Here is a 27,683-nt window from a genome sequence, read left to right as displayed (position 1 = left end):
GGTCTACGGATATCATTGTGGGCTGTGGTTTTTCTGCATTACGATGCATCGTTTCCTGAGTGATTGACAGACATGTTGTCCAATGGCAGGGCCCTCGCGGAGAACGCGGTGACAAGGGGGAGTCGGGACAGCCAGGCACTGCTGGACCAGCAGGTGGAAGAGGACCTCCAGGAGATGACGGACCTAAAGGAAACCCTGTACGTCTTGCACACGCACACACAACATTCACACACAACACACAGATATATTGTACTGTAACTCTACATTGTTTTCTTTTCCTCAGGGCCCTGTTGGTTTCCCTGGCGATCCTGGTCCCCCTGGTGAACTGGGCCCCAGAGTGAGTATCCTCAGTATAATGCTGCTGCTGTGTCATTCACTTTGTGTGAATCCCCCTATCTTCTCTATGTCACTTCCTGCCTCATATGAGTAACTTCCTGTCTCGTGTGGGTTACTTCCTGTTTTGTATGATTGACTTCCTGTCTTGTATATGTTACAACACTGTTACTTTCTTCTCCTCAGGGTCAAGATGGAGCGAAGGGAGAGAGAGGAGAGGACGGTGAACAAGGACAAGCTGTGAGTACCCCAAACCTGTTACCTAACCTGTTGTTGTGACATGAAGACCTTAAGCATGTTCTCAGAATTGTTCCTCAAAGTAAGACCGTACCCAGATTGTCCAAGGTGTTCTTCGATGAAGACCTTAATCATGTTCTCATAGTAGTTCCTCACAGTAAGACCGTAAGCATGTTCTCATGGTAGTTCCTCAAAGTAAGACCGTAAGCATGTTCTCATGGTGGTAGTTCCTCACAGTAAGACCGTAAGCATGTTCTCATGGTAGTTCCTCAAAGTAAGACCATAAGCATGTTCTCATAGTAGTTCCTAAAAGTAAGACCGTAAGCATGTTCTCATAGTTGTTCCTCAATGTAAGACCTTAACCATGTTCTCCAAGTTGTTCCTCTATGAAAACTCTAACCACGTTCTCTCCCACAGGGCTCTCCTGGACCTACTGGTGAGAACGGCCCCCCCGGCCCTCCTGGGAAGAGGGTAAGACCTCAGCCCTCACCTCGCTGACACACACGGTCACTCCTACATGAGTGTAGGAGAGTGACCCTGCAATACTGTAATGACTACCTGGGAATTACTTACCTTATCTCTTGTTTTTCTGTCACCAGGGTCTGGCTGGAACGAGAGGACCAGAGGGACGGCAGGGAGAGAAGGGAACCAAGGTAGGAGGTCCCATTGATGATGTCATTCCCCTGAACCACACTGAGCCACAATATGATCGATTAGTCAATTGATGTTGTTGATGTACGTGCAGTGTTGCAAATGTAAGAAATCTAGCTAAGGTCGCCAGGATCTAGCAGATGCTGTTAGACCTCATGGACATCCTTATCTGATAGGGCCAAGCCTCATCACTAGAGCTCTCACTAGATCTGACTATTCTCTCGCTCTCTCTCTCTCTCTCTCTCTCTCTCTCTCTCTCTCTCTCTCTCTCTCTCTCTCTCTCTCTCTCTCTCTCTCTCTCTCTCTCTCTCATTTTGTCTTTCTTTCTTTCTCTCTCTCTTTCTTTCTCTTTCTCTTTCTTTCTCTCACACATTCTTTATTTCTCCCTCTCTTTCCCCCTCCATCTGTCTTTCTATTGCTCTCCTTCCCCAGGGAGACCCAGGTGCCGTTGGCCCTGCAGGGAAGACAGGACCAGTCGGACCTCAGGGTCAGCCAGGCAAACCAGGAACTGAGGGTCTGAGAGGCCTTCCTGGATCAGTGGTGAGAGAGAGGGCCTGAGCCCTGACCCTTGACCCCTGAGCCACAACTGTTACCCTTACTCTTCCCTTGACCCTAGCTAAACCCCCTACACTTGTATACCCTCTCACACCCATGTCAATTCCTATTACCACTGATGTTTCTAACCTATGACTCCTCATTTCTTCCAGGGTGAGCAAGGATCTCCGGGTCCTGCAGGACAGAAGGGACCTCCAGGACCCCTGGTGAGATCAACTCTGCTATTCTAGATTGTTCTTTTCTCTATTCACCCTTAACGTTGTACCAGCCAAGTTAGTGATTCCTGAATCCCTGTGTTGGTTATGTCGAGAGCTGTAACAGTATGCTCCTCTCCTCCAGGGTCCCCCCGGTCTACCAGGGCTTCGTGGAGATGGCGGCTCCAAGGGAGAGAAGGGCCACCCCGGTCTCATCGGGCTGATCGGGCCCCCGGGAGAGCAGGGAGAGAAGGGAGACCGGGGCCTGCCAGGGCCTCAGGGAACCTTTGGATCCAAGGGAGAAACTGTGAGTCACACCTGGACACCTGCCTCTGGACCTGTCTCTTAAACAGCATCTATGGACATTTGAATATTTCAGGGTTGTTGGCCTAGAAGTCTAACCTAACCTAATTAATGCTGTGTTTTGGGTGGTGTTTCTAACCTGTGATGGTGTGTTTCAGGGTGGTGTTTCTAACCTGTGATGGTGTGTTTCAGGGTGGTGTTTCTAACCTGTGATGGTGTGTTTCAGGGTGGTGTTTCTAACCTGTGATGGTGTGTTTCAGGGTATGCCTGGTGGAACTGGTCCTCTGGGACCTGCTGGTCCTGCTGGTTTGCCTGTGAGTAACTCCACCCCCACCACCACCATATCCTCCTCCCTCATCCCCTCCTCATCCCCTGGTACCAGCCTTGTCAACCTTAGAGATGGCGTTCTATATCATTTAACAGTGTACTGAAGAATAGATCTTCTATTATTTTACACTTCCTGTGTGGGTGTATTACAGTTCCTTGGTTGATGTTGACCATCACAGTAACACACTTCTCTTCTCAACAGGGACCTCAAGGTATCAAAGGAGCCAAGGGTGCAAGCGTAAGTAAACCTCAGCTGTTTCTGCTCTCAGAGTGTAGCTGCCTCATAAAGAGAAGTGCCCACCGTAAACTACTTTTCCCACCATTACCACCTGCTCCATGGTGTAGTCACAAGACTTGATATCCTGCATCACTAAAGGTCATTCTGAAGTGTGTCCTCTGCTTGTGTTCCAGGGTGGCGCTGGTCCCAAGGGAGAGAAGGGAGTCCAGGGACCTGCTGGAGCTCCTGTGAGTACCTCTCCTCTCCTCCTCCAGTTGCAAAACTGACAGAAGCAGATCCTGTCACCACAGTCATCATACCTGACACCACAGAGTTCATCGCAACCTCTGAACCCCTCCCCCTCCACCCCTTCCTCGTCCAATCAGGGCCCCCCAGGCGACGTCATCCAGCCACTCCCCATCCAGATCCCCAAGAAGTCCAAGCGTTCCATCGATGCCTCCAAGATGCTTGCCGAGTCCGATGCCGAGGCCGGCGCGGCCGACGCCACGGGCAAAGACTTCCTGACGGGCACGGAGGGCATGGAGGAGATCTACGGCTCGCTCAACTCCCTCCGCCAGGAGATCGAGACCATGAGGTTCCCCCTGGGCACCCAGGAGAGCCCTGCACGCACCTGCCAGGACCTCAGACTCAGTCAGCCAGACAAGCCAGATGGTAGGATGGGAGGAGGGGAGGGAAGAGTGAAGGAATAAGACAGGGATGGAGGGCAGGACCAGCACCTGAGTATGTCTCTCTGGCTCCCCCTACAGGAGAGTACTGGATCGACCCCAACCAGGGCTGCTCCCGAGACTCCTTCAAGGTCTTCTGTAACTTCACCGCGGGAGGGGAGACCTGCCTCTACCCCAGCAAGAACGTCAACACAGTAAGAACCAACTCCAGTCTCAATCATTCTTGAAGTCTTCAAAAATGTAAGCTCTTACATAGATAGATTAAATGTGCTTTATTTTAATAGAATAATTCTAAAAGATGTGAATTATGGGTTTTGATAAATATGAAATGCAGTGTTGAGCTGTACACGTGACCCTGTGTTTGGCAGGTGAAGATGAATTCGTGGATCAAGGAGACTCCAGGCTCCTGGTACAGTCAGTTTGCCACAGGCAGCAAGGTTAGTACATGGGGTTCACAACATTGCAGCTTTCTCTGGACATTCTTTTCCACTAACCGTGGAACATTCATCAACTCCTCTTCTTCTCTTCTCCTCTACTCTTCCTCTCCTTCTTTTCTCTCCACACCTTCCTCTTCCTTTTCTCTCATTTCTTTTTTCTCCCTCGCCTCCTCCAATCCCCTCCCCTCTCCTTTCCTCTTCTCCTCCTCTATTCCTCTCCTTTCCTTTCTTCCTCCTCTTGTGCTCTTCTTCTCCGGGCCTCTCTCTAACCTCCTCCCCTCCTCCCCCCCCCCCCCCCCCCCCCCCCCCAGCTCTCCTACGTGGACTCCAACGGTGAGCCCGTCGGCGTGGTGCAGCTCGGCTTCCTGCGCCTGCTGAGCGTCCAGGCCCGCCAGAACCTCACCTACCACTGCCAGCGCTCCGTGGCCTGGGTCGACGGCACCGCCAAGAACAACCACAAGAGGGCGCTCCACCTCCAGGGCGCCAATGAGGAGGAGCTCAGCTACGAGACCAGCCCCTACATCAAGGCTCTCGTGGACGGATGCTCTGTGAGTACCTTGGTGGGAAGCTCAAAATTGACGGACAGACAGACAGATAGACAGACAAGCAGGCGACAAATACACCTTTAGTTAGCTCGGATCTGAAGTTAGTACGTCTTTCCACGGACGTCTGTGGAAATCACTGAATACAGTCTCTAGACCTGAAGCTTATGATCTATAATCGTTTATTCAGCCTGTGTCTATGTTTGACATGAAGCATATCATCTATAATCATTTAATGAGCCTGTGTCTCAAGACTCCGTTTGTGTTTCTGTGTCTCCAGTATCGTAAAGGGCTCGACAGGACAGTTCTGGAGGTGAATACACCACAGGTGGAGCAACTCCCCCTACTGGACATCAAGATCACAGACTTTGGGGAGAGCAACCAGAAGTTTGGCTTTGAAGTGGGACCTGTGTGTTTCCAGGGCTAAAACTAAAACAGAAAGAGACACACAGACACATTAGAAAGATACACATACACTGACACTGACTCGGACATTCACAGTCTGACACACGCACACGCACACACACACACTCATGCACTTAAAGACACACATAGAGAATACATGGCCGATAATATGTAAATTAAATTGATGACTTCACACTCGCACACATACACAAACACATACACACAGATGCTGTTGTGAGATCGACATGCACTCACTCAAGTACATGCCGAGGGAGCAAAACACCTCCCAACAGAGCGACGGATGTGAAGAGGAGAAGAAGAGCCAATTAGAACAACACAAACACAAACTCTCGCGACCAAGGAGAACCGCAAAAGATCGACCGTGAGACGACAGAGCTCGAGTTCGGAACCTCAAGCAGAATAAAACTGTGTTCTTCTACAGCGTTAAGACGGCCTTAGGCGCCGACAAACTACCGTACCTGCCCCCACCCCCCCCCTCACGCCCCCGCCACCCCCCCCCCCCTTGCTTCTCCCCGCTGTCTCTCGCTCTCTCTCCACTCGTCTCACCCATTCTACCTCCTCTGTCTGCCCTCACCTAGCCCCCGCACCCTTCACACCTGTACATGTCCCTAGTCGAGCCCTGCCCCTTCCTGTGCCTCACTTCCTGTCCCAAGGTAACTTAGAGATGACCTGGGTCTCCACCTCATCCAGGTGTATATGGGTAACTACCGCGTTTCCGTGGCGACCGTGAAGCTCGTAGGATCTCATGTCGGGGTTTTATAAAGGTATACATTTCAGTGTTTCTTTGACTGAGTACTGTCACAATAAAGTCCTAACAGCAATGTACATGGTCTCTGAACTGAATAAGGTTGCATGCAAACAGACCCATAACGCTGTCTCCTCTCCTCCTTCAAGTATCAATGAATCAAAGCCATTAACCTTGTAAATTGTATTGAACTTGATGTATTGTACATGTATTTTATAAATGTTACAAAACTGTCTTAAACAGAAACAGGAAGTATAGTAGAAAGATCAGCTCTGATTGGCCACAACAATAATGCCATGGAAACCAGTCCAGTATTGACTTATTTTTTTGTTTTTACCTTTTTTCAAGCACGGAAAACAATTATCAGGTGGTTAAATATGTATGAGTTTCATAGCTGCCGCAAAACTAAAACATTATCTTCAGCCAATAAATGCAGGCTTTCAAAAGGAGCTACTTATACTGAAACTTGGTGTTATTACTACAGAGAAATTGTTTCCTTTAGTCTTTTTCACAATCACATACTGATGCTGTGGCCACGTTCCCATACTGGAAATGTGCGTTACAATCCATTTGTACAGAGATGGTGATATTCTAATGTATTTATTAAAAAAACAAGGTGCTATATAAGGAAAAACAAAAACAACCAAATACTCCAGTCGAATGTGGTATTTCATTTTTTATTTATTTCCTGTAGTTATCACATTGACGGTCATGAGAACGATTAAATGCGTATTAAAACCAAAAACACTATGAGCTGAGTTATCTGTACACGCCTCATTGGTCTATGCAAGTTACAGGCTAGGTAAGGAAACACTTTCTGTGACAACAACCAAAGAACTTGTGGCCATATTTCGTTGTAACCCTTCAGAGATCATCAACTGTACTGTTCTGTTGCGTTTGCTTCCGTTATGATTAAATGGTGACTCGTCATGATCTTTCATATCTCTTTGTCACTGTTGGACAGGGCTTGGCTGGGTGGCACTAGCCTGGGGTAAGTTGGGCTGGGCCTTGGTTTGAACACGCTTTGGGTAAGCTAGGCTGTAAGTAAGGCTGGCCTGGTCTGGGTTAGGGTTCAAAAGAATCATTGGCTCCAGGTATAATTTATTCATCTGTGGTTCTGGGCTGGGGGATTTGAGGGCTTGAGAAGGTTCAGAGTTTAGTGAACAGTGGACTTCTCTCCAACACCTGGTTTTTCTTGTAGAGAGAGGAGAGGACAGCTAGCAGGAGACAGCTAGCTTGAGGGGAAGCTAGTTTATCAACCACAAAGGGAAACAGATAACAAACATATTGTTTAGAAGTCCGATGTGGCTATGGGCTAATATAATTATGGGTTATGTGGTGTAATTGTTTTTACTGTTTGTCTTTTGATATAGCAGAAAAGGGGGGTAACCTAAAACAAAAAGCAGAGGTTGAATTATTTTTAATTAAAGATTGTCTTTCTCATTCTCTGAAGACAGTCACATTGACTTAAGGGTTTGTTGAAGACAGATGTTTCAACTAAATAATGGTGCTGAAAAGAGAAAAAGTATTATTTTGTGTGTAAGTAATTTTTTTAATAATTTTTTTGTTTCTGTAATATATAATCTTTTTAAAAGAGCTGCTTGACTCCCTTGTTTTTCTTCCAAGTCCCTTCCCCATTTTCACTCTCTCTCTCTTGACTGGCTGGCAATGCATGTTGCCTAGGGTTACTTTTAAGCCAGTGTTTTTTTTATTTCATTTCCTAGTTCCTGTTCCAGAATGACATCATCACTCACAAGGCTTCATCCGCCTGTGTGAACAGTCGCACCCTTAAAACCAGGTGTGTCATTCAGAAGTCACTATTGATTATATCCACTATAAATCACCTCAACATCACAATAGATATGTCAGTGAAAATGTCCTTCCCTCGCTCCCTGCCTTTCTCCCTCCTCCCCTACGCTGTCGTTTTGTCCTTCTCTTAGACTTCAGTTGCTTTGGTGTACTGTAGCTCCACTGTCTTGGATCCATTCTTGCCTTGTTGATGTCTTTCTGTTCAAAGTCTTTGATTAAACCACATGCCAGCGCATCTTGTCTGCGTGCCAAGCTTCTTAGTGTGTTGCACCTTGTGTGTGTGTGTGTGTGTGTGTGTGTGTGTGTGTCTTTGCATCTATATCTACATCTCTGACCAGCATCCTCATCTAGCTTAGCATGGCAGATCATTTTCAGAGGGGAATTTATGCTCCGAATCATTATATATTTCAAAGTGAATTAAATGTACACTGTACAGATCCACTTGACTTCATGTCAAATGAATCACTATTAAAGATGAACAATTACAGGTCAAGGCACATTAGCTCTCCTGGTTGAATAAGTGGTGAGGATTCTGAGAATTCAGATTTGGAATTCCCGGTTCGGAAGTTGAAGGCACAACAGGAAGCTGCCCATAATTGTCCATGATGATGGAAAGCTCAGCCAATGAAAAGTCCTCCTGAAGAGACATGTGTGTTAGGGTTGACAAATGGAAATCAACTGATTGTGGCAGGAGTGAGTAGGGGTCACAGTCCCTGCATCTCAGATCACATACTTTTTCCTTATTTGTTGCTAGGTACTGCAGTTGCAAGTACATTCTGTTGCATACTGTATGTATGCAATTGGGACATACTACTTAGTCACAACATTGCGCCTTGAACTTCAACCCTCTTGCTCATACATCCATCACAGATTGTAACGTAACATTTATTTTAGGTTGGAGCTACATCTTTGACTTTGGAGATCAAAATAAAACGCAAAGCTGACCAGGCAGCATTCAGGGCATCCAGAGCTGTGCTGTTGTTACTTTGTAATGTCTATAGTTCATTCGATGATGTGTATCATCCACTGTGCAGAAGATTGTGGGTCATAATAGCCAGGAAAGCATTTTGGCTCGCATACTGCAAAATGCTACCAGATACAGTAGGACATCTTGGAATACTGTACTGCATTGGACATACTATGTATTGGGGCATACAAAATATTTTTCTGGCATACTATATTGAATGGTAGTTTGAGTATTGAGACATAGGGAGTGAAATTATCTCAAGGCATTGCCAGTCAAACCTGATCCCTAGGCATTACTAGTCACCCACCTGTTACTTCAATACTGACACCGGTAATGTAGCGAGAGTCATCCGAGGCTAAGAAGGCACAGACATCAGCAACCTCTACATGGAGATATAGAGATGGAGGGGGTTAGACAGGGTGGGGGATGGGTGTTACACAACAGGGTAGTGACCAGAGTAGTTCTATATTGGGAGCGCAGTAGAGGTATTTATACCTGCAGGGTCTCCCATCCTCCCCAATGGAACCATGGAGGTTATCTTCACACACACACAGCACATTTAGCATAGGTCATATATAACAGTAATGATCCAGGTATGGTGGTGTGAGGCTGGATCCCACCTTACTGATGACCTTCTCTGGGACCTTGTCAGTCATGGGAGTGGAGATGAATCCTGGTAAGACACAGTTACACCGGATTCCAAACCTACACACACACACACACACACACACACACACACACACACACACACACACACACACACACACACACACACACACACACACACACACACACACACACACACACACACACACACACACACACACACACACACACACACACACACACACAGCAAGACAGCAAGTCAGACAGTCTTATACTACTCCCTTTTCTAAAAACGTTGTCCTCTCTGTATATATTCATATATATATATACACTGGGTGGCAAAAGTTTGGAATCATGTATGGATTCTGCTCTTGAGGAAAGATATTGGCACATTTATTATTTACTATTAGAAAGAAAATGTATTTTTGATCAAATCAAGATAGGGCCCATTTCCAGCAGCCATCACTCCAACACCTTATCCTTAGTAGTCATGCTAATTTGCAATTTTGGTACTATAAAATCACTTCTCATTATATAAAACACAACTGAAAGCTACTTGGTTTGTTAAATGAAACCTAAAATTGTCTTTTGTGTTTGAGTTGGCACAGTATTCAATACATGGGCATATCTTAAGGTCAATATTCGGTCAAAAAGGGCTCAAAAGAAAAAGCTTTCTCTAGAAACTCATCAATCATTGCTTTGAGGAATGAAAGCTATTCAATGCTTGTAATTGCCCAAAACAACATAAGGAGATGTGGAAGGCTTAGATGTACAACTACACAAGAGGAAAGTACATCACTGTCTCTAGTTGTCTAGAAATAGACATCTCACATGTCCTCAGCTGACAGCTTCGTTAAGTTCTACCTGCTCACCAGCAGTTTCAAGTACAACAGTAGAGAGAAGAGTTAGGGGTGCAGGCCTTACAGGGGAAATAGCAAAGACAACGCCACTTTTAAAACAGAAAAAACTAATAGGCTAGAGTGGGCAAAGAAGCAGACATTGTCAGGAGTACAGTACTGACTGATGGACTGGCTGGCATGGTCTTAACCCCATTGAGATGTTGTGGGATCAGCTGACTGTAAGGTGCGTGAGAAGTGTCCAACAAGCTAGTCACATAAGGCAAGTGCTACAGGAAGTGGGGTGAGAGGTCAAACAAACTAACAGCTTGAATGCCAGCGATCCGCAAAGCTGTCATTGCTGCATGTGGAGGATTATTTTGAGGAGAACTCTTTGAAGTCGTAGGGGAAGTTGTGAAAAAGTTTGGTTTCTAATTGCAACAGTACTTTATCACGTTATGAACGTCCTGACAATACATCGTGATCAGTCGAATGTCACTCTGGTGGATAAAAAGTACCCATTTCTTTCCGTAACAGCAACATTTGGACAGTATTCCAAACTTTTGCCCTGTGGTGAGTATCTTCTTCCCTCTCTCTCTCTCTCTCTCTCTCTCTCTCTCTCTCTCTCTCTCTCTCTCTCTCTCTCTCTCTCTCTCTCTCTCTCTCTCTCTCTCTCTCTCTCTCTCTCTCTCTCTCTCTCACTCACTCACTCACTCACTCACTCACTCACTCACTCAATCACTCACTCTCCTACTAGCTCCTCTTCTCTCTCTCACCCCTTGCTGTAGACAGTGTCTCTCTCTGGGATGTTGGCTGCGGTCTCACCTGCTCAGTTCCTTGGCAGCAGTCCTGGTGAGGCCCTCCACTCCTGCCTTGGAGGCAGAGTAGTTGGCCTGGCCGATATTACCCACCTGGACAGCAGGTAGACACAGCAAAACCACAGCATCAACAACACAGTCGACACAGTCAATACCGTATTACACATGGTATCAAAACAACTGTTTTTATTCATCTGTCAATCATCTTCGAAAAGAGGTTAATTTGATACCAAGCTTTCATATTCGGGTATTTTACCAATTATTGGTTCTGTCTAGAGTTCAACAATCGCTAAGAGATTGATTTGGTACGTAGGTTTCATTTTGATTCCGCCAGCAGTAAAGATGTCTGTCTCACCCACCTTGCCCACGATGCTGCCCACAGTAATGATGGAGCCTTTGGGCGCTCCGCAGGCCACCAGGGCCTTAGACACAGCCTGGGTGAAGAGGAAGCTACCCTGGAGGGAGGAAGTGGAGGAGGACAGAGGACGCGTGCAGTAGAAGGGAGGAGGGGGAGGAGGAGGGAGGAAAACGTCAGAGAGGGGTGGGAAAAGGGGGAGACGGAGGACCCAAACAGGAGATGGAGGAAGAGAGGAGGTAGGATAAGGAGTAAGGCAGTAAGACAGACAATAAACAACCGGAGTCAGGGTTCATGTTCATCTTTACGTCCATTGCGATGGGTTCATGTCAGGGTTGAGCAAGGAGAACAGGGAGAGTGGGCTCCTAAATGTGGAGGTCCGAGGTCAGGGGCGGAGCTACCTTGAGGTTGACCCGGATGACCTTGTCAAAGTCCGCCTCCTCCATCTTGAGCAGGAAGTCGTCCTGAGTGATGCCTGCGGCGTTGACACACACGGAGGGGGGCTGGAAGTACCGGCACTGCAGGAGGGGAACGAGAGGGGCTCTAGTCAGCTGTGTGTGTACCAACACAAGGGGTAGGTCTATCTTTCATTCTGCGTTCATTCTGCGAGTAGGCTTGTTTGAGATCAGGAAATCATCCGGTTGTCACGGTGACACGCGATCATCTCACGAGAGCAAGGAGGCGGGGCCAGCCACTGCAATTGCTCTCCTCCGCCAAGCCAAGCAATCTGCATGATGGGAAATGACTTTCTGGCGACGGACTGTCTGATTTTCTCCACTTTTTTTACTCCTCCCCCGACCGCTACCACCTTGCTTACATTCATGGCGGATCTTGAAAAAGCCAAGTGTTTGAGTGTGTATGAGAGAAAGATTTACATGATATATATATAGCTTCAATATAGTCGAAAAATGATGTTGTGTGTATGTGGGTCTGACCTGTATGCTAGTGACAAGTTTCTCCACGCTCTCCTTCAACGACACATCCACGGCTGCCGCCATGTGGTCTTGACCTTTGAGGTCATGGGTCAGGATTCCCAGAGTCTGATTGGCCGAATCCTCGTTAAGGTCAGCGACCACCACGGTGGCGCCCTCGGATGCGAGTCGTTGACAGACAGCTCGGCCAATCCCACTGCCCCCTCCTGGACAGAATGAGACATGCAAGGGGGTGAAGGGTCAGGCTCCACAGCAACAGGCATTTTGGTACACTCTCCTTGGTCTGTGGTGTGTTACATGTAGGCATGCAAATGATTGATTGAGGCAAATGATTGATAAGAGGCTTAGGCAGTTAACAATTGTTGCATATTAAAGCTTTTTGTTCATTTCCTCTAATTATTATGTGTAGCCTAATAGCCCATATGTGGACATAAATTAGGAGTTTGGACATACACTCCTAATACACAATGGAAATACACTTAATTTGCTAAACATTCCAGCCAGCACTGTTCTACTTCCCGAGATACAACAAAAGTAGGATTTAGGCGTGCAATGGTAAGACCATTTTCCTTCGTGTACAATTGAATGCAAGTAGTAGGCTACATCAGATCCTGTTTCGCTGCTTTATTGACGCAGATCGTGGTCCATACCGTTTAAGTAGTTCCCCCACAACCTCTTCACAATCGCAAATCTATTAGGCTACCTACCTCAGACATGCCTTGTTGCACGTAAATTCATAAAGAGACGGAATAACAGGAGACTAACCCGTGACAACTGCCAACCTTGATATGAGTCTTGTGGTGGCTGCCATGTTTCTGCCCTTGTTTGTGTTTTTCCCTCTCCGACAGATAGATGGCGCCTCAGGACAAGGAAAAACTAAGATCTAGCAGTCCAACGAGGTACAGTAGTAACTTGCCGTGGTCACTATTATTGGGACTGTTTACATATGTTCAAATTGTCAAATGACTAATAGCATCCCCTTTAATTTGTAGTTTAAAACGATCTACTGTTGTCAGTGAGCCAAATTAAGTAGCCCCCATCAAAGTATTTGCAAGTGATACTGTACGTGACGCAATTCTGGTGATTGCCCATTAGTGAAGTAATTTTATTGTTATTTCTTATAGGCCTACAGTTGCTGTTATGTTCAGTAAAGTGAGGTCAAAAACATTTCAGACACTTCAGAGTAAGATCAAGCGTTTGATATTTGTATTTTTTATTTTATAAAACACAATTAAAACATCCACTAGAATTAAGGTGGAATAATAAAAACGACTGAAAGCAAATCAAGAAATCTCCAGGTGACAACGAAAAAACATGCTCCAGAGTTGTGCAATTGTAGAATATGTACATATCTTCAGTGTAACCTTTTCTTAAGATGTACATGTTTGTGAGTAGTATTCACCATGACAGTATTACCACATAAAATGTCTCTAATTTGGTTTCCATTTTCGCTCAAATCCCCACCCAAAATAAATAGCTAACCCATAGAACACATAAACATAACTGAAAACACCCCAGAACTGATTTTAAAAAGCACGATTCAGGACTTTAAATAAACTCACAAAATCTGTCAAGTACCCCCAAAAAAATGGAGACTCCTAACTTATTCAGAAAATCTGATTAATCTAAAATAAGTTTCAAACATTCCAGCTGCCAAAATTGTCAGAAGGCCAAGTTGTTTAGAAATAGTGCTGTTCTATATGCTCTTACATACGATAGAGTGGTTGGCATGGAGCAAGAAAGGGGGGAAGGGATGTCATTCAGTACAGCACCCCAGGAAAGCTTACTAAAGACGCCACTGATAAACTACTCCTAAAAGTACATTAAGAAATCAAATGCTACCAATGAAGATAAAGCAGTTTGCTAGCCTCTAGCCGATTAGCTTTGTTCCTGCCCTTCTAGCATCGTAGCTCTGCAGACCTAATGCATGCAGACGGTAAGGAGACATAAAGTAAGGTGATAAGGAAAGGAGACGAGGGAGGAAGCGATGGTAAGTTTTCGTTTTTCGGGCACAGGTGAAGTAGAGATGTGCTCACGGTTTATTGGCAGAAGAGTGGTCACATAAAAGGAACAAAGCAAACACATTGTTTACAGACAGTTAAAAACGCTAACTCACAACAAAGGGGGAGGCGTGGCGCGACCGAGCCATCACACAGCTGTTCACTTCTCAGACGGAACCTCCTCGTGCCATGGTGAGGACTACACTTACTTTTAGCACTGTAGTCATGCGCTTCTGTCATTGTCCTCCAGTAGGTGGCGTCATTCGCCATAAAACTAGTCTGCCAACAGGACAGTGTGAGAATATTTCCTCCCCTGACGCTAGGACTCCTGTGTAGTCCAGGCATGACGGGGGACATCTGTTTGAACAGGCCGTCTGTTGAGAAGACTAAGACCATGTGTCGCCCAGTGTGTTTGATTTGTACTATTGCTGACTGAGCCAAGGTGCTTTAACATGAAGGGCTCTAAAGGTGGTTTACATTAGCATCCGGTAAGCGAGGCTGCATCATGATGAAACCGTGCCAACACACACACACGTACACACACACACACCTGTTAAAACCCTCTATACCTCAGTCTGTTATATAAAAAAAAAAAAAAAGAAGGGGGAAGAAAAAAATAAACGAGCAAAGAGGAAAAAAAGAATAAGACAGTCTGTCCACACCAGCTAGTTCCCCTATGATTAGGGGAGTCCTTAAATGCTTCTTTATAAAAGAAAAATAGATATTTATATATTTGTACACCGTATTTACACAGTATTGAGGAGAAGGACAGGGTAATAGGAGAAGTTCCAAAGAGAAAGACATTCTTCCCCCCCTCCCCCCTCCATCATTATCCATCTCCAGAGTTCGCGTGGAGGTCTCTCCCCCCCTCTCCTCTCTGTCAGGCTCCACAGCTCTCTCTCTCTCGGTCCCTCCACTCGGGTTCTACACCACAGGGAACATCCCAGTGTCTTCCTCTCTCCTGGTCCAGGGCCACATGGAACACACCCTGGGGGTGTTGAACCCGGGGGATGGAATCCTGGTTTTGGAATCCTGGAGATGGAACCCTGGGGTTGTGGAACCGTAGGTTTGGAACCCTTGTTGTGGAACCGTAGGTTTGGAACCCTGGTTGTCAGTGTTCCGGTCCAGTTTATCTGGCTGACAACAGCTCTGATCCAGCAACAACTATAATGGTGGTTCTGCTAGGAGGGAGGAGGGGAGGGGGGGGAGTGGGGGGGCCCCTCCCCCTCCCTAGTCTGAGTCACTGGTGTCTGAGGAGGAGGAGGAAGAGGAGGAGGAGGAAGAGTCGGAGCTGGAGCTGCTGGCGCTGAGACGAGAGGCTGGGGCGTGGGCTTCTACAGCGCTGGGCTTCTCCGCTGGAACACACACACAGGCAGGGTTACACCCACCATACAGGACACACACCCACCATACAGGACACACACCCACCATACAGGACACACACAGGGTTATACACCACATGACACAAGCAGGGTTACACACCTTTCAACAGACAACACACAAGCCATCCTGAGGACACAGAACAAGGAAGTACATTCCCACATACACCACACAAACCACAGATGTGGAAATACTGTTATCTCATCTGTGTTTACATTTCTCTGTGCGTTTATTTTGTTGTTGGAGGAAACGCTTGGATTGTATGTATGCCCTCGCTGTGGTTTCTTGGACACATGCGTGTGTCTATGTATCCGTATTAGTGTGTGTGTATCAGTATGTCTGTGTGTGTGTGTGTGTCAGTGTCTCTCTCTCTCTCTTACGTTTGGTTTTGGCTGGCTTCTTGCCAGAGTTGAGCTGTCCAGACACGTCCAGCAGCCTTCTCTCCAGCTCGATCTGTTTCTCCAGGGCCAGCTCCTCCCTGGACTTCCCCGCTCCGCCCTTCTTTCCTCCTGAAACACACACCGGACAGCGCAGGGTTGAGAACACGATGCGCAGGACTGGTAAGAACACGGGAGGGCTTAAGATCACTGGTCTCTCTCTGCAATCCCTCCCCCACCCCCCACCACCCCTTTCTCTCCCATCTCAAGGTTTGGATCATGAACGGGCCAAGCTACACACAGTTTACATCACTGGTCTCTCGCCATCTCTCTACACTTCCAGTCTACAACACTGGTCTCTCCGGCACTTTCTACACAACCTATTCAAGGGCAGTGATGTCCTGCTTCACAGTTCTGTTTAAAATATATGAACAGAACAGGGGGACCGTTGTACCGGCATGAAGCTGGCAGGGGGGGGGGGGGGGGGGTAAGCGGAGGTGCAGAGCTGAAACTACGTCTGTGTAAACAGGAAAACCGGCATGACGGGAATACACACGCTAGCAATGACATCACGCCTCCAGAACGCCAGCATGCTATCTCAAATCACATACAGGGCGGCATTAGGCTGGCTTTGTTTGGTTCGGTTGAACTTGTTAACGAAAATACTGCAGGATCTCTGTGTAAAAACGATATGGCTGTAACACTATCGGGTTAGACTAGCCCTGCTACCTTCAGTCTACACCACTACCACAGGACTCATGGTCTCTCTGGACTAGCCCTGCTACCCTCACAGTCGACAGGGGAACCCAGCGGCCTGGTCTCTCTGTCTGCCAGTCTCACCGTAGGGCTTGCGAGGCTTCTTCCTCAGGCAGGTCAGCACGTATCTCTCCAGCTCTCTCAGCGTCGAGGGCTTCAGGGTCTCAAAGTCGATCTCGATCTCCTCTGGGTTGGTGTCTCTGAGGGAGGGTTCCCTGGCCTGGCCAGGCAGGGGAGACAAGCCACATGTTAACACGCGTCTCTTGCCTGGGAGATGTGTGTGTGTGTGTGTGAATGGGCTGTGGTTGTTCTGGGCTTTGGGTTGTCTACACTGCAGTTTTGGAATACATTCCTGGCCAGCTCTACTGGAATCGTCTTTATCGTAAACCGTTTTATTTGAATGCCTTTGTTTCTGTTATTTATCATATAAAAAAAAATATTACAAAAAATTCTGTCCCTGCTTTAGTGTGTGTCTACAGTGTGTGTGTGTGTGTGTGTTTGCTCCCGTACCTGGATGATGTGCACCACGCGGCCCAGCTTCTCCCCGGGGAGCCTGTTGATGTCCAGGCTGAGCTGGCGCTTCTCGTCGTAGGACATGGGCGACACCTCCTCCTCCTCCTCCGAGTCGTAGTGGGGCAGCATGGAGGCGGGGGCCACGCCGTGGCCCTGCATGCTCAGCATCATGCCCTGGGACTTCTTAGACCTGGGGGGGAGGAGGGGGGAGATAGGTGAGCTACGACCACAGTGGGGCTTAAATGACATGCATGTTGCATGACTTTAAAAGGCAGGGTATGTATCTGACCCAATGATGGGTCACGGTTATTATAGTGCTGCGACAGCCACGGATATCGGATGTATTCCATTTTACTGTCAGAGCATCTGATTCATTGATTGGTCACGGGATGTGGTATATTTCAGCAAATATGACAAAAAGGTTCCTCTCAAAAACATGACCTACCCTACCTTTAACCCTTGTGTTATCTTCGGGTCATCAGTCAAAAACATGTCATCAGACCCATCAGTCATTGTGACCCACCGTCGTATTGCGGCAAATTTACCGCATACAAAAACATTAGTGAAGCATTTTCTTTTAACCGTTGGGGCTGTCTCAGACCCCCCACATTGCAAAGGTTAAAAGAAAACTATTTTTATTTGTTTTGGGTAAAATTGGGCAAACACAACGATGGTTCGTTATGAACCGTTGGGTCATGTGACCCGAAGGCAGCACAAGGGTTAAGCAAAGCCGGTCTCCAAATGCACTTTAGAGGACTGAAAAGCAGCCTAACGGCTCACGTCAACACGCGAGCCTGCAGCATCAGTAGTGACCAGCAGGGGGGAGCTACTCACTTGCTCTTGTTGTTCTTCTTGCCCGGGCCCCTCTTGCCCTGCGTGGAGCTGCTGCCTCCTTTGCTGCTCTTAGTCTTGGGGGTCTTGGTGACCTTGGGAGTCTTGGTGACCTTGGGGGTCTTGGGGGCCTTGGGGGGCCTGACGGGCGCCAGCTCCTCCTCTACCGGCGCCCGGCGGTGCTTCTCTGGCTTCTTCTTCTTCTTCTTATCCTTCTTGTCTTTCTTCTTCTTGGGCTTAACTATGGGGCCCTGGGAGAGGGCAGCTAGCTGCTCGTGGACCGCCTTCAGCTGGGGGGGGGGGAGGAGGATGGAGGATGGATGGAGGAGGATGTGGGAGAAGGAAGGGGAGGTGAAGGGGAGGGTGAGGGTTAAGGGAGGGGGGGAGGGGTGAGGGAGGGAGGAAGGGGGGATTGGAGAGGGTGGAGGAGGGGAGGGAGGAGCGGGTGAGGGAGGAGGGGAGGGCGGGGAGTGGTCAATGCCCGTGGTGGCTTAGCCAAGCTTAGCATTTATAAAAAACTGAAATGATCAGTGATCGTCAGTGTGATTGTGTTTCTGCCTCCGTGGTTAAAGCCTGATCTCACGATTTCGGACGCAAACACGTCTATATTCAGGCGTGTGCATTTGTAAAAATGTGCTTGCTGTGCGTACTTCTGAGTGTAGACATGCCTGACAGTGTGTGTGCTTACATCTGAGAACGTGTGTGTGACTGACTGAGTGTGTGTGTCTGAGTGAGTGTGTGTGGGTGTGTGTGGGTGTGAGTGCGTACGCCAGTGGAGTTTGTTCTACCTGGGTACACACCTGTTCCTGCAGCTCAGCCAGCCGGGTGGCCCTCTCCTCCTCGCTGTCGGAGCTCGGGCTGCTCTCGCTCTCCTCGCTCTCGCTGCTCGGCTCGCTCTCCGACGACGAGGACGAGGAGGACGAGGAGGACGAGGAGGAGGAGTGGGCGCCGCGGGAGGCTGGGGCTGCCGACGGCTCGTCCGGCATCTTGGCGAAGCAGAACTCAAACACGTCCTGCAGGGGGAGGGGGGGGAACGGTTACTAGGGGTAACCAGCCGTTACTAACAGCACAAACACGGTTATTATCAAAGCTTATCGACCTGGAAAGTGGATGGGACTTTAGAATACAGAATAAGATTTAAGTTGTTTTGAGTGTTACAAAATAGAGATAAAAATAGTAGAACAGTAAATTAGTTGAGTTAAGATCAGAGGTCTAATCTGGCGCTGGGGTTAAAGGTCATGGGGGGTGTACCTGCAGCTTGCGTGCCATGCCCACCACGTCGTGGTCTGGGGGGTTGTACTTGTAGCAGTTGGAGAACATGAGTCTGACGTCGGCAGAGAACTGCTGGGCCTCCCTGTACTCTCTGCTGTCCATCTTCCTCTGGAGGGGGAGGGGGGGGGGAGTGGGGGGGGGGGGGGGGTTAGAACCTTTCCATCTCACAGTTACCGCCTCAACACTTTTAGGGCTCATTTACATTTCAGTAACTACTTTCCTTTCGTCTGCCCTGAGTTTTACTCTGTTTTCCTGACAGGTGTAAAGACATTTTAGCACAGTCATCCTCTTATAATAAAAAAAATATATTAAAAAGTACATAAACATAAGAATTACCCATTCTTATGTGTAATAACATTTCTTTCTTGTCAATAGTATTGTTACTATTATTCTAAATGTCAGCATCTGCTAAATGACTGTAAAAGTGGAAATGTGTTTTTGGCGGGAAAAGCGCCGGGCGTGTACCTTGATGGTGCTGAGGTCCATGGGCTGCTTGATGATGTCGTGGTAGTCGTGGAGGCCGAGCGACGAGGCGTCCACGGGCTTGTAGAAGGGCCAGGCGTAGGCGGCGTGCTTCTTGGACAGCAGCTCCTTCAGCACCCCGCTGCAGTACCTGAGCTGGGGCCCCAGCTTGCTCCGCCTCACCGGGGTGGGCAGCATCGAGTCAGGCAGGTCCTTCTTCGGGGGCTTGATGGGGCGCCCGCTCACCCCCCGCCTCCCCGCCGGGGCCTTCGGCCCCCCGCCGCGCCCCATGGGCATGCCCAGCGCCCCCATACCCAGCCCGCCCATCCCCAGGCCCAGGGCGGGGCCGTGGTCGCCCCCCAGGGAGGTGAGGGTGAGGGGGGAGTCGTGGCCGGAGCCCATGCCCAGGCCGATGCCCCCCACGCCCATGGTGATGGGCAGGGCCATGGTGGTGGGGGTGGTGGTGTCCGCTTTCCTCTTCACGCCCTTTTTCTGCGGGGAGGACACAGAGAGAGGGGGGGGGGGGGTGTTTCCCAACGCTCGTAGTTCTGGAATGTTTTTAATGTTGCTGTTCTAGCGCTGCATTCGGAAGATTCGAGAACTAGAACCACATTCCATTCTGAACATGGCTCACAGGATACGTATGCAATACATCTGTTCAAGCTGCGCATCATCTACATGAGGTCTGTCCAGCCCTGGATAGCTACCTCCCTACCGCCCTTCCCTCCAACCCCAGTTAGAAATGACCCGACTCAGCTCATCAACCGGCTCCACCAGATAACCCTCAGATTCTGGTGAGCTGCACTAGAGGACGGAGGGGGGGGGTGTCCACACGTGGTTCTCAAGGAGCGGGACTGGCGGAGGGGGTGCGTACCTTGGTGGTGGGCTGTGTGGGGGGCAGCCCCAGCATGGAGGGGGCGCTGTGGGCCAGGCTCTTGGAGAGGAGAGTCTGGGGGGGGGTGGAGAGGAGAGAGTCTGGCGTCTCGGGGGTGGGGGGGGAGTAGGCCGACTGGGAGACGGCGGGAACCTGGTGGGCTGTGGTCACCCCTCCTGATACTGGGGGAAGGGGGGAGGGAGATAAACAAAAGGGTGAGTTTACAGACAGGTAAAAAAACCCGACAACAAACACTTCTGTATACACCTCTCTGCAAAAGTCTTTTAAAATAGTCTCAAATTGTCTTCTGCATTGGTGTGTCATTGGAACAGTAGAGCAATACTGAGATAGTTTCCCTGTGTGTGATATTTGAATACTGTGTACTGCCCTTAGCAGTACCGACTGCTTCCTTTTAAATAACTACTAAGATTTTGCCTAGTCCCATCCGTCTGAACCCCCAGTCCCCCCCCCCCCCCCCCAATCCCCCCCCCCCCCCCCCCAGTCCCCCCCCCACGTCTCACCTGCTGCTCGGCGGCCCTTGCCCGGCTTGCCAGGCTTGCCCCGGGGGGGCGGGGGGGGCAGCTCTATCTCCTCCTGGGGCATCTGGGCCACCTTCTGCAGGAAGGCCTTCTCCAGAGACTGGGCCATCAGCACTATGTCATCTGTGGGCTGGGGAACACACACACACACAGGGGGGGGTTCATTACAGGATCACTTTCTGAATCGTTTATTGAAAGAGCTGACTGATCCTTCGTCACAACAAGCAGAACCCTTAAGGAGTGGGTAGAGGGTAGACACTGCGACCCTTCGCCCTGATCTTCACCAAACCCTAACGACTAATGTCGTCCTGTAGCCCCGGTGACCGCGTAGGTCATCGGGGCTACAGGCTGGATAAATAAATAAAGGGTCTCTCTCTCACACACACACACCTTGTTGTAGATGTAGCAGTTGGTGAACATTGTGTTGAAGTCCTGCATGCACTCGCTGGCGCTGCGGTAGTAGTTGTTCTCCAGACGCTTCTTAATGGTGCCCATGTCCATGGGCTGCTTGATGATCTTATGATAGTCCTGGAGGGAGGAGGGGGAGACAGGAAGGGGCAAGGGGGGAGACGGAGAGAGATAGACAAAGTCAATAAAGAGGACGCGGATAAAGATCAACCATGTGAATATTCCGCACCGACGCGCTCGCACGCCCGCCCCGCCGCCGACACCCACCGGCAGGTTGAGCTTGGACGCGTCCACGGGGTCGTGGAAGGGCCAGGCGAAGTGGTGCCTCCACAGGGACTTGAGCAGGGCCTTGTGGAGGAACTGCAGCTGGTTGGTGGCCCTGCCCAGGCGGCTGGGGTCCCTGACGGGGGGCAGCGGGGGCCCGGCGGGGGGGTTGAGGCCGTGGGGGAGCAGGGCGGGGCTCTCGAAGCCCTCGTACAGGAGCGACGGCTTCCTGATCCGTTTGCCCGGGCCCTGGGGGCCCTGCTCCATTGCCATGACGACGCCCGACATGCCCACTTCGACCCCGCCCATGGAGCTGTTGGTGGGAGAGGGGGGGAGGTAGAAAGAAGACAGGATGGAGGAAGAGAAGGAAATAGGGGGATAGGGGGAAAATGTCACCATTAGATGTAGCATAACCAGTTTTCACTTTAATCGTATCCTTCTTGTGCCTTTGTCTTTGCGTGGTCAAGCACCAGCAGGTCTGGGTGCTTAGACCCTGTCCTCCCCTGTGCAGGAGCACTACCGAAAGAGTTCTTGTCACAGCTCACTGCTCTGCTCTCCACAAAAACACAACGGGCCTGGGTACAGTCTCACACACACACACACACACACACTTCTCAGCAGGACTGCTCGGCTGACTGAGTGTGTCCGGGCATGGTTATGGTGGTTTTCACACAAGAGGCCTTGGGCTAACAGTTCTGACTTCTACCATGTTAACTGCTGGCCAATGGGCTTCTGACAGTGCATGCATGAATATTAATGAGGGGCGGGACTCGGCGGAGTATGAACTGTTGCGTCACACTGAGAACACTGACAAGGGGCTGTTTCATAGTTTCACTGTGTTCTAACTCTGCATACATCCACAAGTACATACTGTCCAACCATAGGCCCATTGTGTCAAATCTATTACTCGCCACCAGTAGCCTATATTTGCACAGAGACTACGTGTAGATATACATGTTCATATAGGACACTTAGGATTGGCAGTGCAAGACTGTCATGGTTTCCTGCTCTGGGTGACCTCTCCCTGTCTTCAGTGGGACTCAGTGGTGACAGTGCAGGACCTGGATGGAGACTTTCCTGTTGACATTGTGATAACCTGGAACGCCATAGACGACACCCCAAAATAGAATATGGGTTACACCCCTTTTTGATCAACACTTGTTGACTCAGACTTGTCTTATATCGACAATTTCCTGGAGTGCACTCAGCAGAAATGAAAACAGGACACAAGATGCATTGTGGTTAACATAGTTCTACTTACACTGAGGGGCTGCATATATTTGTTGTTTTTTTACAGCCAGCTTCCTCTTACATCGCCCTGGCAACGAGACTAACAATTCTGCTCCTTTGATCGATAGGGTGGTATTGCCATGGTAACAAAACCCAACCCCCCACTTACTAACAGCAGTTACAACAGGCACAGTGAGGGCAGGAGTTGGACACAGGCCATAACCAATCCCAAGGCTACAGTCCATTGTCAGGAGTGTATCTGGCCATGAAAGAGATAGAGGCATGGTTCAAAACGCTCGTTCCTAACCCTGAATCCAGCATGCACACTATTAGATTTGCGGGGATCAGGTTGGAATAAGATGTCTGGATATCTTCCCTGGTTCTTCAACAAGGCTGAGTAAATTGTACCACATTAAATGCTTTTGTTATCTGAGAAATGTATGTACTTAATACATGTGCCAGTCTGTACGTTGTTGTGAATGTGATTTAGACTTGCAGTCACGGCTCTATTGTTTTAAACCAATGCAGGGGATCTCAAGGCTCTCGTGAATCCCTTTCACATGCAGACCAAAATAACACCACAAACTCTGGCTCACCCTGCACACATGCCCTACTGACACAATACTGGGGAAGACTTCGTAGATGTGTATACAGTTCAGACACTGATCTTGAACCAAAGGCATTTAGTCTATATAATAACCTTGTTACAAGTCATTACCTACTACCATTGGACCATCACAATTACCATTTAACATTACATACTATATAACATGGATAACCTAAGAGACACCACCCTGCAGTGCTTGCTTACATAAGGCTATAGTGGTTCTACAGATAAATGGTTAGATAAAACATCTGTTTAGCACTGGAAACACCATTAGAACACTACTCTGGGCAGCTCCTTGACCATCCATTCAAAGTAACTTATTCAACAGAAAATCGGTCCACGACATCCCTGGGACGGACAAGCACATCCTACATATCCTGGAATTCCTACAAATATGCAATTCAAACATTTAATAATTTAATTGCAGTAATACATTACCAAATGTTAATTAAAAACAATAATTCATTATTATGTAATGACACAAGTATGAAAACACATTTTTATAAAACGGTGTACTTTATTGTATAATTTAAACCTTTATACACAATAAATTGCAGAATATACTGCAGCTACAAGCTAACATAGAAAAGTGATATTCTACGTAAAAATAAAAAATGACCTAGTCATGCATTTAGTAAACGAGTACCTATATAAACTCATCAATAACTTCCAACCTAACATTCACACTCCTAAATGCACGAGAACTTGGTGCCCTATGAATTCAGTGGTTGGTATACCAGATTACAAAAATATATTATCTACCTGCACATGTTATGATCACCGAAATTAAATGTAGTTCTACTTTTGGTTGAGCAGTTAAATAAGGTAGCTTATTGGTAAGTAGTATTAGTATCTGCTTATAAGTGACAGGTGGCGAAAGGATAGCCCGAAACAATCCCGTTTCCAAGCAACCCTTCAGCCGACCACCCTAGATTATTCCTTGAGGCTACCGCGCTCCATTCTGATCGAAAACACCCATGAGTCGAAACAAGTTTACCCCTAACCGTTTGATTGTGACATCCCACGTAGCATACCCTGTCTCATCAGGAAATATAATTATCTGTAGCTAACATATCTAGCTAACATCATAACATCCTGGGAAAATTGCGCCATCACCACCTCAAACAACGCATGCAATTATCACATGGCCACAAAAACAACATGGACATGGAGGGCGAGACTACCCCAACCCGGCACATTTTAGAGACAAAACAGCGTAAAAACGCTTCTCTCGGTAACGTTAGCCAATTCCCATCACAGACAACCATCGAAATGAGCCTCCAGCCTTACAAACCAAGCTATCGGATTTTGCTAACGTTAACTTCACACCCATCACTATTCCAGCCGATACTGACTAGCCTACACTCACGCCCAGCAAACTTAACGCCCGAACGGCTTCAAAACAAGAGCAGACGAGGGTCTGAAAGGACCGCGGTTGAGTGCCTGGCTTTGCAACGCTAGATAGCTAAAGCGGCTATACAGCTATTCGCCGATCACTGAAACAGAGAGGAAGATGGCGCCGGCATAGCTAGTAAAATAAGAACGAGAGCGGGCAACGGCATTTTTCTACGAATGTTTCTTGCACAAAAACAGCCAACTAAATGCAAATAATTGGTGTAAGTGCCTTAAAAAAACCTACGACACCGACCAACAATTGCCAGTATGTTCCAAGAATCAACGCATCCTTTTCACAACAAGCCACTTTCAGCGCTAACCCCCGGCGTACACAAGCTGCAATGAGTTCGTCCATTCCATCAATTTTTATGAAAAAGACTACATATTATGTAAACAATATCCTGTCAGATCGTGAGGTCTAGGTCAAGTTTACCCATCAGTACCTTTCAAGGGGCGGGTTTAAAGCCGTCTCCATCGGGATGGATCCGGATTCTGATTGTAAACTAGACCGTTATTCTGGTTCTGATCGTCCTCCAGTATCCTTCAGTCCCCCTCGCTCACGACTACTCACCGCTTCAGCGAAATGGCGAAACCTGGCTACACCCGATACTTTATAGACCAACCACTGACTGGATTGGACAGAGTACGTTAAAAGGACTACGCCCCCGCAGTTCCCATTGGCTAGTCAACACGTCTGCTAAACGTTTCCACACCCCTTCTAGACTGTTTTGAAGACCCAACAGGAATACGTGTATATAATATTTATTCTCAACTTAAAACTGGTCATTTACAGAATTTCAAACTTGATACTTTGCTGAGTCTAAAAAGACGAATTTGACAAGTGTGCTTTACGAAAGCGTCTGATGAAACACTCAAACCGGCAGCGTTGCTTGTCCTATTACATTACGTCAACGTGGGCCAAGCAGCGCCGACGATTGGTCAATGAAAGTCTAGCTTTGCGCTTCCACTGTAAACAGAGAGAAAGCCCATTGGTTATTAAGTACAGTCACGCGCCTCTTTACTTTGCCAGACTCTGAAACCCGACTCCCCCATGCATTCACAGCACTTCCCTTAAAGAGGGAATCCGCATTTTGGCTTTGCGAAAGTGCGGCAAGATCGCCATCTTGAATTACCCAGTCTGCATGGCTATCACAATTATCCCCAAACTGCATTGCGAACGCAACTAATTGCAATTGACACGGTATTAACGACAAATACAAATGTAGGCTATTCGTATTTCGGCCATGGCTGCGACATAGGCAAAAGACAGAGTCGCTCTTAAGGGCGCACTCAGGAAGAGCGTTTAAGCATTCTCATACCTATAAGTCACAAACTCTAGTACAGAGCTTCAACTACAGCATATCCAATAGTTTTGTAACAGTCTCCGGTTTCACCTGTTGAAAAGCCTTGGAGTAAGACAAGGTGTATTAGAACATCAATTCAGATAGGCCAAACTGGCCAAGAAATTGCCCTCCATTGAATGACACAGCAGTTTCTCACTTCTCGTATACTTCTGTAAATAATACATTAAAAAACGACTAAAAGCTCATCTATCACTAAGGTATTAGTCCAAGAATCAAATATAGTTTACGTCTCAAGTTGTTAACGAATTCCACAAAGCACCACACCCCAGAAACACTGACACTATTCAATAACTGGTATATCGAGAACAACCTGAATCACATTAGATACAACATTATTAACTTTGAACTGCTGAAAAGTTATCTAAACGAAGAACTATGCAAGGTTATACCAACGAAAACAAGTCTTCTTTCGACAAGGCCCAAGCAGCTCACTACATGTGGGTTATCTAACGCACCCATCCCCCACACCACAAGGTTATACGTTCTCTACAATGTCACTCGAATTTGGCATAGAATCTATCGATAAATACTGACTAGTAACATACATTTGAATGAGGAAAAACTCAATTTAAAGAAAGAGGTGCTTGTTAATAAAAATAAAAATGCTAATTTCAAAACATATTGTTTCTAATTTAATCCCCAAAGTAGGTCTGAAATAAAAAATGATTTCAGTCAAACTCGATGTGTAAATCCATGGGAAGCGAAACTTTCCTTCAATAATCTTCTTGTCTTCCAACACGACACTTTTTTTTCATCACATTTCTCAAACATGTCCGACTTCTTCCCCCATTCATTGGATTGAAGTGGGGGAGGGGGGTCATGTGATCAGATAAGACCTAGTCGCAATGTTTATCAGAAGTTACACAAACGCTTCCAAGGGAATGATTACAATTGTAGCCAGCCGTGGTATTGTGCCGTCATATTTTTGATTCCGCCGTCCATAAAGTGCTAATAAAAAACAAGAATCGATCGTATTTGTAGATATCTTTGCGAAATCCAGAACAAAGGACATACTTTCAGGAAGTTGCACTTAGATCCGATTGGACCAAATTTAACCACGTGATTTGGCTTGGAAATCCCCTCACCGCAGCAACGTCGCTATTTACCGACCTGTCTCTCCTGTTTCATAACTACATCAATGAGTCAATTACCTACACTTAAATAAATCACAATTTCCCTTTGCCAAACGTAGGAAAGGGTTGTGTCGTCTCCCACTAACATATCTCCTCCTCCTCCTCCTCCTCTGCCCACGACGTCCAACATATTGCGCATGCGTTTTGCCACAAGCGCATGTGTCCGTGTCACTACGACAATCCGTCTCCAATCACATTATACTGATTTGAGATCAGTTTTAACTAAACGTCAAAATAATAGGAAATGAGAAGTACAGCTTGTTCAGAGTAATATGTTCTGAGCACGAGTGTTGATGCAGTGC

At 47.7% G+C, this 27,683-nt stretch overlaps 3 protein-coding genes across 6 annotated transcripts in view; 1 reads left to right on the top strand and 2 right to left on the bottom strand.

Annotated features, from left to right (window-relative positions):
• Window positions 1-6,827, top strand: part of col11a2 (collagen, type XI, alpha 2) — a 50,063-nt gene extending 43,236 nt beyond the window's left edge. The window contains exons 51-66 of the mRNA XM_067256229.1: window positions 90-197; window positions 284-337; window positions 520-573; window positions 988-1,041; window positions 1,170-1,223; window positions 1,654-1,761; window positions 1,929-1,982; window positions 2,116-2,277; window positions 2,534-2,587; window positions 2,803-2,838; window positions 3,012-3,065; window positions 3,204-3,489; window positions 3,585-3,697; window positions 3,872-3,940; window positions 4,252-4,488; window positions 4,763-6,827. Coding sequence (XP_067112330.1) covers window positions 90-197; window positions 284-337; window positions 520-573; window positions 988-1,041; window positions 1,170-1,223; window positions 1,654-1,761; window positions 1,929-1,982; window positions 2,116-2,277; window positions 2,534-2,587; window positions 2,803-2,838; window positions 3,012-3,065; window positions 3,204-3,489; window positions 3,585-3,697; window positions 3,872-3,940; window positions 4,252-4,488; window positions 4,763-4,909 — 1,644 coding nt within the window. The 3' untranslated portion in view covers window positions 4,910-6,827. The remainder of the gene's footprint in view (window positions 1-89; window positions 198-283; window positions 338-519; window positions 574-987; window positions 1,042-1,169; window positions 1,224-1,653; window positions 1,762-1,928; window positions 1,983-2,115; window positions 2,278-2,533; window positions 2,588-2,802; window positions 2,839-3,011; window positions 3,066-3,203; window positions 3,490-3,584; window positions 3,698-3,871; window positions 3,941-4,251; window positions 4,489-4,762) is intronic.
• Window positions 6,828-7,352: 525 nt separating this feature from the next.
• On the bottom strand, window positions 7,353-12,795 carry hsd17b8 (hydroxysteroid (17-beta) dehydrogenase 8). Its single transcript, XM_067256574.1, has 9 exons — window positions 12,742-12,795; window positions 11,980-12,182; window positions 11,446-11,562; window positions 11,049-11,144; window positions 10,697-10,782; window positions 9,050-9,134; window positions 8,925-8,967; window positions 8,737-8,811; window positions 7,353-8,099 (listed from the first exon to the last, which is right to left on the bottom strand). The coding sequence occupies exons 1-9, from the start codon at window positions 12,785-12,787 to the stop codon at window positions 8,080-8,082; spliced, it is 771 nt and encodes a 256-aa protein (XP_067112675.1). The 5' UTR covers window positions 12,788-12,795; the 3' UTR covers window positions 7,353-8,079.
• A 573-nt stretch (window positions 12,796-13,368) lies between these two features.
• Window positions 13,369-27,472, bottom strand: brd2a (bromodomain containing 2a). Of its 4 annotated transcripts, none has more exons than XM_067256562.1 (13): window positions 25,328-27,472; window positions 21,656-21,965; window positions 21,371-21,508; window positions 20,963-21,110; window positions 20,442-20,623; window positions 19,571-20,059; window positions 19,085-19,213; window positions 18,622-18,846; window positions 17,837-18,123; window positions 17,000-17,192; window positions 16,574-16,709; window positions 15,737-15,862; window positions 13,369-15,331 (listed from the first exon to the last, which is right to left on the bottom strand). In XM_067256562.1, the coding sequence occupies exons 1-13, from the start codon at window positions 25,357-25,359 to the stop codon at window positions 15,207-15,209; spliced, it is 2,520 nt and encodes an 839-aa protein (XP_067112663.1). In that variant the 5' UTR covers window positions 25,360-27,472; the 3' UTR covers window positions 13,369-15,206. The 4 variants fall into 4 exon arrangements, with proteins under 4 accessions (XP_067112663.1, XP_067112665.1, XP_067112662.1 ...); XM_067256564.1 differs by having other exon boundaries at window positions 18,634-18,846; XM_067256561.1 differs by having other exon boundaries at window positions 15,737-15,865; window positions 25,328-27,471.
• Window positions 27,473-27,683: the final 211 nt, after the last annotated feature.

The sequence above is a fragment of the Osmerus mordax genome, chromosome 18 (genome assembly GCF_038355195.1).
Source record: "Osmerus mordax isolate fOsmMor3 chromosome 18, fOsmMor3.pri, whole genome shotgun sequence".
In the NCBI taxonomy this organism is placed as follows: domain Eukaryota; kingdom Metazoa; phylum Chordata; class Actinopteri; order Osmeriformes; family Osmeridae; genus Osmerus; species Osmerus mordax.
The sequence above is the reverse complement of the archived record's forward strand: the minus strand, read 5'-3'. Positions and strand labels throughout refer to the sequence as shown.

What these genes read in the sequence shown, in the direction of transcription:
- hsd17b8 (XM_067256574.1), bottom strand. Translation starts at nt 12,787, where the DNA reads ATGGCAGCCACCACAAGACTCATATCAAGGTTGGCAGTTGTCACGG. An exon ending in AAGGTTGGCAGTTGTCACGG is followed by an intron (nt 12,183 to 12,741) that starts GTTAGTCTCCTG and finishes CATTCTGTCCAG; the next exon opens with GAGGGGGCAGTGGGATTGGC. An exon ending in CAGAGAAGGTCATCAGTAAG is followed by an intron (nt 8,968 to 9,049) that starts GTGGGATCCAGC and finishes GTGTGTGTGAAG; the next exon opens with ATAACCTCCATGGTTCCATT.
- brd2a (XM_067256561.1), bottom strand. Translation starts at nt 25,359, where the DNA reads ATGGAGACGGCTTTAAACCCGCCCCTTGAAAG. An exon ending in TGGACCTCAGCACCATCAAG is followed by an intron (nt 19,214 to 19,570) that starts GTACACGCCCGG and finishes CTCCCCCTCCAG; the next exon opens with AGGAAGATGGACAGCAGAGA. An exon ending in GCGTGGTGCACATCATCCAG is followed by an intron (nt 16,710 to 16,999) that starts GTACGGGAGCAA and finishes CTGCCTGGCCAG; the next exon opens with GCCAGGGAACCCTCCCTCAG.